At 48.7% G+C, this 14,372-nt stretch overlaps 1 protein-coding gene across 1 annotated transcript; it reads left to right on the top strand.

Moving 5' to 3' along the window:
- The first annotated feature begins 5 nt into the window (after positions 1-5).
- Positions 6-13,254, top strand: C17H1orf131 (chromosome 17 C1orf131 homolog). The gene is made up of 7 exons (XM_032887319.1): positions 6-176; positions 1,621-1,949; positions 10,287-10,343; positions 10,908-11,003; positions 11,117-11,203; positions 11,919-11,977; positions 12,407-13,254. The coding sequence occupies exons 1-7, from the start codon at positions 89-91 to the stop codon at positions 12,537-12,539; spliced, it is 849 nt and encodes a 282-aa protein (XP_032743210.1). The 5' UTR covers positions 6-88; the 3' UTR covers positions 12,540-13,254.
- The last annotated feature ends 1,118 nt before the right edge of the window (positions 13,255-14,372 follow it).

Genomic DNA, 14,372 nt, shown 5'->3' with positions numbered 1-14,372 from the left:
CGCTGGGCCCGTGACGCATGCGCAGAAGCCGCGCCGGAAGCGGAAGTGGTGGGCTGTGTGCTGGCTCCTGGGGTCCGTGCTGATTCCAATGGAGGCAGAGCGAGAGTCGGATTCCGCTGAGCTTCCTGGTTCGGAGGCGCTCCTGGACGCCGTGCTGCGGACCCTCTACGACCTGGGTGAGCGTATCTCCTGGGAGGAGGCGGCCAAAGGCAGCGAGATGCATCCGAAGGCGGCGGGACCACGGGCTACGAGATTTCCTGGAGCCATGCCGACCGGCGGGCTCTTTCCTGCAGCGCCTCCCTCTCCGAGACCTTTTCACCTACTTCTTGGCCGACCTTTCGCTCTCCTTCTCACTGTGCAGGAAAGAAAAATCAGAGCTGGATACTAAAGTCAGGCTGAAGTGCTCACGCAGATTGCCTGACTTTTAGAACCAGACACGTAGCAAACGCTCAATTGTGTTTATTTTGGAGTGGTTACTCAAAATTCCAAGCTCACTTAGACGATTAAAAAGAAAAAAGCTTAGAACTCGGAAGAACGTTCCAGGTGTACATGCTTTTTGTGTGTTTCCCTCATTAACTGTTAGAGCAACCTTAAATATATTAAAGGTTCCCCTTAAGAGCTCGAGTCTCGAGATCTAGAGCCTGATGTGACATTCTGAGCCGAGTTTACTTGTCCGTTTTAGGTTCTCAGTGTCCATGGAGTGGAGGACAGACAGCACTTGGCCTCCGACTTTTACAAGTTTTAAGACTTAATTTTTTTTAAATCATAGATAAAGTTTATATCCACATGCGCTTGAATTTATTAAGATAGTCGCTCAAGTCACCCGGATTCTTCTTACTCATTTTTATATCCATACTGGCCGAGTTAAAATGGCCACAAGTACGTTATTGAGTACACAGCTAGTGTTTAGAAAGCTCTTGTGCCCACACTGTAGGTGAGTCATGAGGCTCAGAATTCTGGTTCAAATTTCAGGTCACTGTCGAGAGTCTGAGCAGAAGAAACAAACCGAAGATAAGAAATTTAGTAGAAAGTAGAGGTATTTAAATTAAAGCCGTCTAGCTGTGTTTCCCTTTAAATTTAAAATGGAAAGGAAACAGGAAGAACCCAGACATGAACCTATAACCCTGCAGTGTGGTTTAAAAAAAATGCTAGTGTAGAGTCAAGTGCTTTTAATACAAAGAATGATGGCGTTGCCAGTTACGGTCCTGGGAACTATGGCACGATGGCACCGAGTAAGGAGCAGGTGTGAGGACTAGAGCAATTAATTGTATTACTAAAGATCAGAGATGTACACAGCCACCTAGGAAGGAAGAAAGGAAGGAGTTTGATTTCTAAAACTTTTTTTCAAGTTACATTTTTATTTTTATCTATGTGGGTGGGTGGGTGCCACCTCCATCCACCACACGCAATGAAAAAACACTCACGGGTCAGTTCCGCCTTGTGGGTATTGGGGCTCAAACTGCAGCCATGAGACCTGGCCCCATGCACTTTGTTTCTTTGGGTCTAAGAATGGATGCCTGTGTCCGGGTCATGGGCAGTGGCATTCCTTTGGTATTAGTGTTAACTAAAGCTATTTTTTTAAAAAAAAAAAATTTTTTTTTTTAATGTTGAAACAAACAGGAGAGACAGAAGGTGAAACAGAGCAGAAAAGGACCAGAAAGAAGAAGGAAAAGAAGAGAGACTCGGAGACGGTGGCAGACGGAGCAACAGAACCGCTTCCCCGGCCTGCGTCTCCTGGGCGAGGCCAGAGGAAGAGCGCTTCCAGCTTTTTCAAGGAGCTCAGGGAAGAACTGCAGTCAGCTCCCGCTGCCCCTTCAGAAGTCCCCACTGCTACGACTGCAGTCTCCCTCTTTCCCCTAGAGAACAACAGCAAACTAGTGGAAGTGGTAGAGTTCCACAGCAGAAGTGAAAAAAGAAAACCAAAGTCAGAGGAAGATGAACCGGCAAAGGTAATGGACCGGCTGGCTCGTGCCTGTGTGGTAAGGGTGCGGTGCACGGTGACCTCAGGCCGTGCCCGGGGCCCCAGGGCTACCTTCAGGCCCCAGCATTTGGTTCTTACCCACCATTCGGGCCAACTGACTAAGGTTGCCAAACCCGATTCCCCAGAGGAAAGTGAGCACTAGAAATCTCATTAGTGCTCGGTAGGTAAATTTATGACATTAGTACCTTGAGGCCTTAGGTATACGGAAATACTCTTGTCAGCCAAGTATTGTTTGCTCAGTACTTGGGAGGTAGCCACCTGCAAATCAAGGAGCCAAGGCTGTCTTAAGAAGAGCTTCAGGGCTTGCCAGGCATACGATCGCACTTCTAATCCCAGCGCTCAGGAGGAGACAAGCAGGTGGGTCTCTGTGAATTCAGGGCCAGCCTGGTCTACATAGTGAGACCCTGACCTCTCCAAAAGGAGGTTTCAGGCTTTGATAAAACCAGGCCTGCTTAGCTGTCTTCCTACCTAATAACCTTTGGCTGTCAGTGCTCAGAAGAAAAGCAGTTCTCTCTGCCACTCCTGCCGTTCGACAGCAGCTACTTTAAGACATAGCATTGTCACAGCTATTCTAGGACAGCACTGACCAAAGTGTACACCAGCCCTCGCTGTGTGAACTCGCAATCTGGTTGAAAAGTAATTATTTTCCTGTGCAGCACTCTCTGTCAGATAACTTGTAAATCTTACCTCAAATTCAGTTTGTTTTTTTGTCCCCCCACCCCCACCCCCGGAGCTGAGGACCGAACCCAGGGCCTTGCACTTGCTAGGCAAGCGCTGTACCACTGAGCTAAATCCCCAACCGGAGTTACTCCATTCTTTAGCCTTCCTCATGCCCCATAAACTTTTGTCTATCAAAAAAAAAAAGAAATGGCTTGGCAGGGTCGGGTTCCCTTCCAGGGCTCCAGGACTAGAGAAGCTCCTCTGGCCAGGGGGGCTCTCTGCACCCCTGGTTGATGGCTGTGTGACTGCAGTCTGTGCCTTGCCTTCCCATGCTTGCTAACCCTGTGAGTCTAAGCCTGTTCCTGTCCTGTCTCTCAGGGTACCTACCTGTCATTGGTTTTAGGGCTTCCCCTCCATCTAGGATGCGCCTCACCACCAAGACCCCTAACTGCTCTCTAAGATCCTTTCTGCAGACAAGGTCCCATAAGCAGGCTTCTGAGACTAGGGCATGGCCATTGTCTTTTTATAGCTAGAAGTGAGCCTTGTTCTTCAGGGATGTACGCATGAGTGAGTGTTTATGCCCTTGTTTACCACATTCGCACTGTTTTAAACAGCATCACTTGGACGGAGGGGCTCAGTGATTACAGCACTTGCCTGGCATTCAGGAGCTCCAGGACTCTATACCCAGTATTGCAAACCGCGAACCACCCATGAGTGTTCTTGAGTCTGAGTGCCATGTCATACCTGGCTTGCTCACAGCTCTCCTTGGCTCATTAGGACGCCAGGCTGCAGTCACACCTGTTCTTACTTTAAGGCTTTAAGCTTCCTGCTCAAGCACCAGATACTAGCAGTGGGGCCTGTCATAGCAGGACTGAAGAATGGCCCTTGGCCATCTCCTCTTATTTTAGGAGCCCACGAGAATTTGTTTTTTCTAGTGTGCCAAGGTTTGGGAAAGCACAAAAACTTATTCTCAGTGTTAAACAGGTTTCAAGACTAACACGATCTGTCTCTGCGCCCTTCCTTACCGCCTCAAGTCTCTCAGGCTCCAGCATCTTTTATCTCACTCTTGCCCCTCTTCTTAGAGTGGAAAGCTTGTCTATTAATACAGTGGGGGAAAGAGCTGGCGTTGTATGAATCTGGGTTTCCCCATCCGTCATTAACAATGCCTCTCTAACCTCTTCATGAGTATTTCCTTGTACTTGGATTGTCTCAAGAACCTCTATGTTTTGAACTTGTTAAACTTGATTATATTTTTCACTTGTCCAAATATTCTCTGCCCTTTGTTCGGCTTTCTTTCTTTTTTTTTTTTTTTTTTTTTATTTTCCTTCGGTGCTGAGGACCGAACCCAGGGCCTTCCGCTTGCTAGGCAAGTGCTCTACCACTGAGCCAAATCCTCAACCATTCTCTGCCCTTTGAAAGCGTGTGTGTGCGTGCATGTGCATGCGCGCCTCTGCCCCTTCTAGGTATTGTGGTCAGGGAAGTGAGGCCCAAGCAGATAATGCTCAGTATTGAGGGAGAGGCACACCACAGACGCAGGTGAAGAAACAGCCTTGCCAACCCTGTTGCATGCCTGACTGATTCAAAGAACTGGAAGACCAGCAGGAGTAGGGCAGAGGGGACAGAGACCTGAGAGGACATGTGAGAGCTGGGGAAGCCAGCCTTCCCAGGTCTTAGAGCAGAGGACTGTGTTCTTTAAAGTTCATGAAGACAGCCAGGTGTGATACCTTACACTGGTCTTCCCTAAGCTCAGGAGGATCATCACAAAGTGAATCCAGCCTTACTTACATAGCAAGGCGTAGGCCAGCCATGGTTACAAACAAAATCAAAAAGAACTCCAGGCTAGCCTGAAGTGCATGATGAGTTCCTTCCAGTCAAACCGAAACAAAGCAAAACTCAAGTATATGGGAAGCTATGACAGTAGTTACCTTACACTGTCCCCCAAAATTCAGAGTTCTAAGGTAACTACTGGAGTTTGTGGTCCTTTGCCCACAGGGACAGTAGGGATGACCTTGGGAAGGAAGAGTTTGACTCATGGTTTATCCAGGAATTATAGATGGTTTCAAAGGAGAAGTTAAAGTAATGACTTATGTAAAAAGAGATGCAAGCTGTTACTGTTCCCTATATCAAGGGCAGAGCTGCTGAGCAGTAAGATCAGGAGGGTTTGGAAGTACAGGAAAACGTGTATGTTGGCAAACAGTTGTTAATGATAGAAGGCCAAAATAACGTTGCAAGTGAATAACATTGAGGTAGGAGGTTTGGTGGACATGAGCTGTATTATGTCATCATTTCACAAAAACCTTGGAATTCAGAATGGCCACTTCACACAGTTATACCCAGTTTCTAGGAACTGAAAAAGTTATCTCAGATAAAACAGTTTGTGATGGGTCAAATGTGTGGGGCCAGAAGGCCAGATGGAAATGTTAAGGCCTTATGTGGCTGGCATAGCCATTAATTTAGGGGAATGAGACTTATTACAACAGTGGGGAACTCAGATTAATGTTCCATCAATACTAGTGACAGTCCCTAAAATAAGGGGTAAAATGGAAGATGCTTCTGGGAACAGTATTAAAAAATGTCGCCCAGAACAACCACAGAGTGCAGGTTGTTCAAAAACAGGACACAGTAGGGATTGAGTCTTCAAATTTATGAGTGGGGGTGGGGGGAGTGGTCTGATATTGCTGAAATTAAACCAATAGCCCTATCCCTAAAATGGTTAATGGGTTGGAGAAATGACTCAGCGGTTAAGAGCACTGACTGCTCTTCCAGAGGTCCTGAGTTCAAATCCCAGCAACCACATGGTGGCTCCCAACCATCTGTGATGGGATCTGATTCCATCTTCTGATGTGCACAAAGACAGAGCATTTGTATTCATGAAGTACAGGAATAAATAAAACTTTAAAAAAAATGGTTGACTAACAAGCCTGTGTAGGCAGAACGGTGGCCTTTGAGGCTGAACACATAGGAAAGTTTCCCAGCCCGTGCCATCATCCCCTGTATTTGTTATAAGAAATGAGGAAATGAGGATGTTAACAGGTTTGAGAGCTGTGGATAGAATAATCCAGCCAGTGAGAACCTGGAATTCTTTTATTTCCTTGATTACCTGTGGCGTAGCCTGTGATAATTGATTCAAAAGACTGCTTTTTTACTATTTCCTTGCAAGAGCAGGATGAGGAGAAACTGCCCTCACGGTGCCTTTGAATAATAATGTTCAGCCTGTGTAAGGGGTCAGTGGGAACTTCCTCCACAGCAGTGTTGAATAGTCCAACTCTGTCAACACTTTGTGCAACAGCCACTAGAAGTCATCTGCGGGCAGTTCCCTCAGTCCATCATTTACCTTTACATACGTGGTGTTTTGTTGGCCGATTCTGATGCAGATACTTGCGAGAAAATAAGTCAACAAAAAAAATTAACCACAGAACGTACAGATCAGTTGTGAACTGTTAATGATTTTCAAAAATCAGTGGGAGATGTTAATGGCTACAGCCCACTATTGGATTAATTACTCAAGAGTGAAGTAATTTGTTTCAGACATTACAAGGAGATTCAGACTTACAGTCTAAGCCAGCGAGCAAAGGAAGCAGAGAAAGAGTCAACTTCAGTAGAGAAGAGTCTGCAAGATTCATGTCTGGATCACGTAGATCCCAAACTGGACTGTACTTTAGTTATTTTGCCTTCAAGTCATTCTCCTACAGGGCTTGTTACACAAAGGAAAGGTAGTATTTTAACAAACAAAGTAAAAATTAAAGACATAAAGAAAAGGTTTCTGACAATCCTAAATTCTAGAGGGCCTGCTTTCCTGACCTCATTAAACACTGTTGTTTGTGCCTGCTTTTAGGAAAATTCAAAAGGATTGGCCAAGTAGGATTTAAAGAAGGAGAGGTGTGAGCAATAAAGAGTAAAGGCCCCCGGGGTGGACTAATAGTGCTCTGGTAACTTTCAATAAAGAATAAAGACATAAAGACAGACAGACAGACAGACAGACACACACACACACACACACACACACACACACACACACACACACACACACACAACACACACACCCAATAGACCAGGAGTGCTCTGTTAACTTTCCATTTTCTGAGCGTTAACAAGAAAGGAACAACAGCATCTGAGCGACACTGGGTAAAAGAAAAAACTGAACTCAAGTCAGCCTATATACTATAAGGATGAGTTAACATCAGAGTGGAAGTCAGCAGATGTTTGTGTAGGGAACCTGGATCTGTTTGGATTTCCACGGGTAATGAAAAGCTGTGGATACCACCAAACTAATAAAGCCCAGCACCGAGTAGGGGAGGCATTCTGAAAACACTGGACCAGCCACAGTGCAGAGTGACAGCAGGCCCTTGAGCAGGACTTTTAAGACAGACCATGTTAAACACCGAATCCTGCATGCCCAAGTCAGGGCTGCAAGCATAGCTGGGGTGCAGATTAAGCAACTTCATCAAGAATGAAGTATAAAAGAGGGCTGGAGAGATGGCTCAGCCATTAAAGCTAGGCTCACAACCAAAAATATAAGAGAAGTATGAAAGGATCAGGAAGTGGTACCCACTTAAAGGGAAGAGAAGCATTGCTGTTAGGTTCTGTCTCAGTTGTAAATATGCTTCTGAGAGACCAGAAAATCACAGCAGACATCCGAATGGAAAAGCAAAACTGACTGCAGCAGTGTGGCTACAGGGACACCCAGGGCAGCTTCAAGGCTGCAGACTTGGAAGCCACAGCAAATGGGGGAATGTAGTGGGATTTGTCTGGTCTGCCTGGGCTTTTAAAGGATCCCCAGTTGCTAGCCAACTGGCCCTTTAAGAATTCTTAACTCTTAGACTGCTTGACCCTATGTCCTATAGTGTCATCTCTTCTTGAATTTCTGGCAATAAGATAGGAAATTTAAAAATTGAGCTGAGGTTTCTAAAGGGGATTGGGTTAGCTGAGTGAGAGGAGAAGGCAGTTGGTACAGAAGACATTGTCAGGAGACTGTTAAGCCAGGAGAAGCTGAGCCGAGCAGATAGGCTACAACAGTTGGTATCGTTTGGAGCTGTTAGTGTTAGGAAAATTGGGAGAAGGGACTGTTGGGGAACTGAGGGAGGGATGGTAGGGAAATGTTTGAAGGGGCCGGGCTGGAAACTGGGAGGCACATTTGGCAAGTCAGTTGATTGAGAGCAATGCTCCCTGCCTCCTTTATCCTTCTTTCTCTCCTATCTCTTAGAGGAGTTAGAGGGCAGAACTGGGGTGCTGACCCTGAGTAGCAAATGAATTATAACCAACGAAGTGAGTGAGGGTTCCACTCAGCATCCTGGATTTGAAATGGGGTGGCCTAGAGTGGCGCTTACGGCACAGATGAAAGCCTGTCCTTTAACTGGGGTGCAGCTTCCTGAGAGGAGGACATTCTTGGGCTCTTAAGGGAGTGTGTCCATTCGGGTGGCACATGGCTCCTAGGGCAGTCAGTGAGGTTGTCCCCCACCCCCCTCTCAAGCTGCCTGGTTTCCATTGTCACTACCCTGGGAATCGAGGCCCCTTGACCTAGGTGAAAAGGACCAAAGCAAGGCCTGGTGTGTGCGTCTTCAGGGGGATCTCTGAGTGGAGGGACAGCCTGGCCTACATAGAGGTGAGGGATGGAAGGGCATTGCTCTCCATGTGCTGGTGCTTGTTCCTCACCGGGTGCCTCTGACCACCCTCTCACCCCCACCCCCGTCTCTGGGCACAGGGGAGCCAGCTGCCTTCAGAGGTTGTCTTGGTGACCTGCAGTCAAGTGCGCTTCCTACACTCACCACGCTGCACACTCAGCGCTTGTCAGCACAACTTTACAGTTTGGTTATTAAGATAGTGGTTATTTCTGATGTCAGGGACAGGCATGTCCCTCTGCATGTGTCGGGCCGTCATGGAGGTGTGTGCTGATGGGACCTGTGCTTCTCGTGTGCAGCATTGTAAGCAGAACTTGACCCTGACCGTGCAGTAAGCGCAAGGTCAGATTCTGACCCGGACTCTCTGGCTTCCAGGCTACGCACTTAGCTGCTGCTTGGGAGATAGAATACAGGTTCTGTGGGCTCTTTGTCTTTGATAAGACCAGTGGGAGGAGTCGGAGGCACCTCCCCAGCTCATTGCCCAAAGCCCTGACCGCAGAGCGCTTTTCTGAGCTCCCGGGTCAGGTTTTAGGAAGAGTCTTCTGCCAGATGCACCTTACACTGGCCAAAGTGAGCCCATCTTATCCTGGTTTTTATTACCTGTTATGTATTGGCGCAGGTGGTAGTGGGTGCTACCGTGCACCTGTATGGAGATCAGAGGGTAACCCAGGAGACAGCTTCCTCCTTTCACGTCAGACCCAGGGAATAAACCCAGGTCGTTGGGCTCTGTGGAAAGTGCCTTTCCCACAGCTGATTCAGCTCATTGCTTCACGGTACTTCTTCTTTTCTTGGAGGCAGGGGTTGTGTTGTATTGTGTTGTGTTGTTTTGTTTCCAAGGCGGGGTCTCACTCTGTACCTCTGACTATCTTGGAACTCATTATGTAGACCAACGAGTCTTGAACTCCCAGAGATTCTCCTGCCTCTGCCTCCCAAGTGCTAGGATTAAAGGTGTGCAGTTACAGCTGGCAATGTTGTCTTTAAGTCCAAGCCACACAGAAGAAAATGATCTGGAACAAGTCAGCAGGCCACAGACAGGTTCACTGAGCCAGGAATGATGCTCCCATATGGAGAAGAAAGCAAGGAACATGGGGTTTGCATTGTGACTGGATATCCTGCCTATGCAGGGCAGGGACCGAGAAAGCAGGACAGCCACTTTGGCTGGTCCCATCGTCCACCACAGGGACCAACATCTTTCCTAGAGGCTGCATAGAATTCACAGCTCTTTTGCTGCTGTGACAGACAGGGCCTAGGATTAGGTGGTCACTGTTGTTGGCCAAACGTTTTTGTCTTTAACAGTAGTCTCCCCAGACCTCAAGCATCTGGAGAGTCGTCTCCTTAGATGCCAACCCCCCTTGTGGCATGGGGCACTACTTGCCCTCTGTGACTGGTCTGTTTCACAGTGCCCGCCTGCTCTTCATGACGTGGTATAAGTCATGTTCTGCTCACTGCTTTATTGTGTTAGCACTTTATTTAGTGCTAACCTCATGTTTACAAGGTTAGCGCTCTGCCACTGAGCTACACCCCAACCCAGGGTATCCCCCTTAAAAGCTAAGTATAAACCACATTTTAACCTGTGCATCCGTCAGCACACATCTGGGTTGCCCTTGGAGCTGTTGTGAAGGCAGCTACTGTGAACCTCGGTGTACAGACACCTTTGCAAGCCCCCGGCAGGGCAGGACAGCTCAGCTGTGTGCACACTTTGTTTGCCCTTACTGTTCTGAGGAGGTGGCACTCTGCCCATTGCGGCTGCCCCTTTAGCATTTGTGCCTAGAGTGCAAGGTTTCAGTTTCTCAACACCTTCGCCAACATTTGTTGTTTTCTGAGGGAATGGGTATTTGCTTTTATTTTATTTTATACACATACATCATAGTTGTTGGGATGTTTGTTTTGAGACAGGGTTTCACAGTGTAGCCCAGACTGGCCTCAAAGGAGTAGCCACTTCCTGCCGCCTTTCTCCTGGGGTTACAGGTGTGTGCTGCTGTATCTGGCTCATTGGTAGTTCTAATAAATACTTGTTTTCTTTGCAGAATAAAACAAAGGTCCTTGAAAAAGATGTGGGTATTCAGGAATTTAACCTAGAAAAGGTAAGCAACTGCGGTAGCTTTTAGTTCCTCTCTAAGGCTGTCCTTAGTTTACTGTGAGCTGACAGCTCTAATGCACACTAGGCTGAGGATGTGGCAGACCTAGTCTTGCAGCGTTCACGTGACTGCTGTTCACTTCCCAACACCAGGATTGTGCAGTGCAGTACAGTAACACAGTGTAAGTTAGAAAGGCAGGGGCATGTGTCCACGATGCCCCAGGTTCTAAGACACCTGAGAAGAGGGCAGGAGGGAACAGCCACTGAGCGTTGCATCTGACCCACTGTGGGCAGCATGTTTGGAGAGGCGTCTTCTTCTGAGTGGCTGCCCCTCTGGCACTGGGCTGGGGGAGAGCATCCAGTCAGAGTACAGGTGCTGCCTGAATCCCAGTGCTGGCACAGTCCATGCAGAGTCCATTGCTTCAGCCGTGAGAGTGGACAAGAGGCAACACTGAGAGCAGCAGTTCAAGAGCCTGGTGGTGTTTCCTCGCCACAGCAGCTCTGTGGGGCCTGTGTGGCCGAGAGGCTGTGGGGGTGTTGGCACAGCGGTCTGACTGTTGTGCGTCCACAGGCTCGTCTGGAAGTACACCGCTTTGGGATCACAGGCTATGGCAAAGGAAAAGAAAGAGTCCTGGAGCGGGAGCGGGCCATCATGCTGGGGGCTAAGGTGAGGGCTGCTGCTGTGGCCAGGCCTGGGGGAGGGGACAGCCCTAGGGCCCTGGGACCACTGTTTATTATTACAGAATAGAAACTGATGATGTCTTTATTCCTTCCTTTCAGCCTCCCAAAAACACTTACGTGAATTACAAGGTTTTGCAGGAGCAAATCAAAGAAAAGAGGACCTCAGTGGAAGAAGAAAAGAGAGTGGTAGGTGTGGCCTGGCTACCTCAGGGCTGCCTGCCTGCTCCTCTCCACACGTTCCCCTTAGGGGCCCTCCCCACCCCCTTTATCTCAGCCAAGCTTCATCTGGCCAGCTGAGGCGCCTGGTCTCGAGTAAGGCAGGGAGGCCTGAGGCATCAACAGTGTGAGCTGTGGTTGCCCCAAGGGAGCCCTGTCCTCCAGGGGTGTGGCCGTGAGGGAAACCTCAGCCGGGTCCTTGGGTCTTTGTGAAAGGGGCTCACTGTGGCACAGGCTGGCTTAGCATTGTCAGTCTCCTGCCTCTGCCTGAGTAGAATCACATGTATGTGCCACCGTCACAGGGTTCCGGGTGAGACTCTGCGGTTGGTGGGTTTTTATTATTATTTATTTATGTATTTTATGTATATGAGTGCTGTATTTGCATATAAGCCTGCACGACACAAGAGGGCATCAGACAAAAAAAAAAGAGCCTCAGATCCCATGGGAATACAGTTACAGATGGTTGTGAGCCACAGTGCGGGTGCTGGGAATGAACTCGGGACCTCTAGAAGGGCAGCCAGTGCTCTTAACTGGTAAGCCATCTCTCCTGCCCCTGGTTTATGTTTATACCAACTTGGAAACATTTTAAATAAATGGCCTTCCTATGGCCTTTTGTCACAAGCCCATCGCTGTTTTTGACTATTCATTATCCATTACTGACATATTATCTTAAATGGTAATGCAGGCCCAGGAGACAGACATTTTCAAGAGAAAGAAGAGGAAAGGGAGAAGTCAGGAGGACAGGTGAGTAGTGGCACAGTCACCGGGTTGTCACTGGCCATACCTTGTGCTTGGTTCCCTCATGGTGCCTTGAGTGTGCGTGGCACCCCAGCCCTCAGCCCAGCAGGCTGCCCCCCAGGGGCAGTGAGAGAAGCCCCAGCTGTGAAAACAGATTGCCGCTGGGTACCGGTGAGCCCTGTAAAAGACTCCAGAGGAACTTGGCAATACTGCGGGAGTGAGTGGGGGTGGGGGTGTGAGCCAGGGGTCAGTTCAGTGCCGTGACGTCTGACAGGAACGGAGTGGAGAGGAAGGGCCACCCTGGATATAGTGCTCTACACCTTCCTGAAGCAAGAGGCCCGTGCAACTGTGGCGGGGCCTGCACAGGGGAGGAAGCTACAGGCTGTGGCTGCTCCTGCTCTGACCACCCGCACCTTTCTCTCGCTTTCAATGCAGGAGATCCAAGAAGTCGGCTCCCAGCATTTTGTCAAGTGGACGGGCTGCACAAGTTGGAAAATTTAGAAATGGGACATTGATTCTAAGCCCCGCCGATATCAAGAAAATCAATTCTTCCAGGGTATCCAAATGAAGTCCCTGTCAGCTCCAGAGAGGAGCAGGAACAGTGGCGGTGCGAAGGCACGGGACCTGCTGACCCCGTGGCTGCTCACTCTTGTTCCACGGGGTCTTTCTCGTTTGAGCAGTGAGTCTGTGGGCAGGCAGCGGCCCTGCGGAGTGCGGGGCTGTGCCCGGGCTCCCCCCCTGTTGCAGGTTGCTGCTGTTGGTTTACTGGTCACACTCCACTTTGATAATTTTACTGTCTCTGTGAATGGGGTTGAAGTGCCTTTTGGACTCATGAAGACACTGAGTGCACTTGTTATCCATTGGCTCTGTGGAAAAGTGGTTCTGTTGTCAGCCTGGCACGTGTGTAAATCCACATTGTAAGAATTTCCAAAACTACACCTCTGTAATAGGAGTAACTGGCTGTTAGGTAACACACAGGTGATTCTGACAGGGTCCCCAAACCTACTTGCAGCTGTAACCTCCCTCACAAGGCCATTTTACAGTGATGTCACCCCTGCCTGGATGTCAGCATCTCCTCAGAGACTGAGATTCATTAAAGGGAACTCTCCGGTGACAGGAACAATTTTGATATTTCCCATCCAAGGAGTGTCTTGTCCAGCAAGCTGTGCACACAGGTTTAAAAACCTACAGGTTGTGGCCGGCCATAGGACGTTGTCATAATGTGCTGAGAGCATTGCCAAAACAACCCACAAGATGAAATCCAATTTGTTGGATAATTTAAATGATGTTTTTAAGCTTATTTATTTGTAAGCAAGGGCATATGTGCCACAGTGCTTGTGTGGAAGGCACGGGGTCTGGTTCTCCCAGCATGCGGGTCCCAGGAATCAAATTTGGGTGTCAGGCTTGGCAGCAAACACCTTCACCTGCTCACCCCATCAGCAGCCCCATTTAGAAGATCGTAACAGGACAGCACTAGGGAGAGACCTCAGAGCATGGAGGAGCTATGGAAGGTCACTGCATCAGCTGACACCATCTTCTCAAGGAGAGCCTGGGGGCTGCGGAGTACCACCGCCATGAGCCAGCAGGGCTTAGACAGCTGAGGACTGCCAGCTTGGACCAGAGGCCCAGAATAAGTAACTAGCTTTGGTTTCTGCTTTGTAATGTATTGTGTAAATATTTATGCTCAAACCTTAAGGAAGGCAGAGAAGTCTACTGACCAAGTATTGTAGAAATACCTCAGAGGACAAAATGATCCACAAACAGCTCTGTTCTGAGTGCAGAGGACCAAGCCTAAGTCCGTGCTCTGGATGAAGGTTCTGAAGGTCTCCAGCAAAATTAACTACAGCAGTGCTTCTCAGATATTTACAGTTTTCAGCTTATTACAGTGGAAAACTTACAGTGATGAAACAGTTTTGTGGTTGGGGGGACGCGTCATCACAACACAAGGAACTGAGTTAAAGGGTCGCAGCATTAGGAAGGGTGAGAACGGCTGCTCTGTGAAAAGCCATCCTAAGGGAAACAGCCATGCCTGACTTCTTGCTCTGGCCACAGCACAGGACCTGGCTTCAGTCACCTCAGGGTTTGGCCCACACAGCTGTGCAGGACACATGAACAGGCAGGGCTTGCTGAGATGGAAGTGGCCTACACAGGAAAGGACCACACTGTGAATCCTGACTGGCCAGACGCTGTTGGATAATGCTCTCTTAGCCAATACTGACTTGGATCTCGGTGGCAAAGGAGCACTGTCCTGATCCCGAATCAGATTGACAGGAAGCTGACATTGCCCTAACTGCACCCATCACACTCCCAGGGCCAGAGGCAGCACCTGCCCCAGTGCTTGGTGGTAGTCATGTGTCTGCCTCCTTAACTGCTGTGACTTCTCCCTCCCCCTGCATAGTCC

Source organism: Rattus rattus, chromosome 17 (genome assembly GCF_011064425.1).
Source record: "Rattus rattus isolate New Zealand chromosome 17, Rrattus_CSIRO_v1, whole genome shotgun sequence".
Classification (NCBI taxonomy): domain Eukaryota; kingdom Metazoa; phylum Chordata; class Mammalia; order Rodentia; family Muridae; genus Rattus; species Rattus rattus.
The sequence above is the reverse complement of the archived record's forward strand: the minus strand, read 5'-3'. Positions and strand labels throughout refer to the sequence as shown.

Excerpts from the sequence above, each read along its gene's own strand:
- C17H1orf131 (XM_032887319.1), top strand. The coding sequence starts at position 89 with ATGGAGGCAGAGCGAGAGTCGGATTCCGCTGAGCTTCCTGGTTCGGAG. Across the intron at positions 11,004-11,116 it reads CCATCATGCTGGGGGCTAAG|CCTCCCAAAAACACTTACGT; the intron begins GTGAGGGCTGCT and ends CCTTCCTTTCAG. Across the intron at positions 11,978-12,406 it reads GGGAGAAGTCAGGAGGACAG|GAGATCCAAGAAGTCGGCTC; the intron begins GTGAGTAGTGGC and ends CTTTCAATGCAG.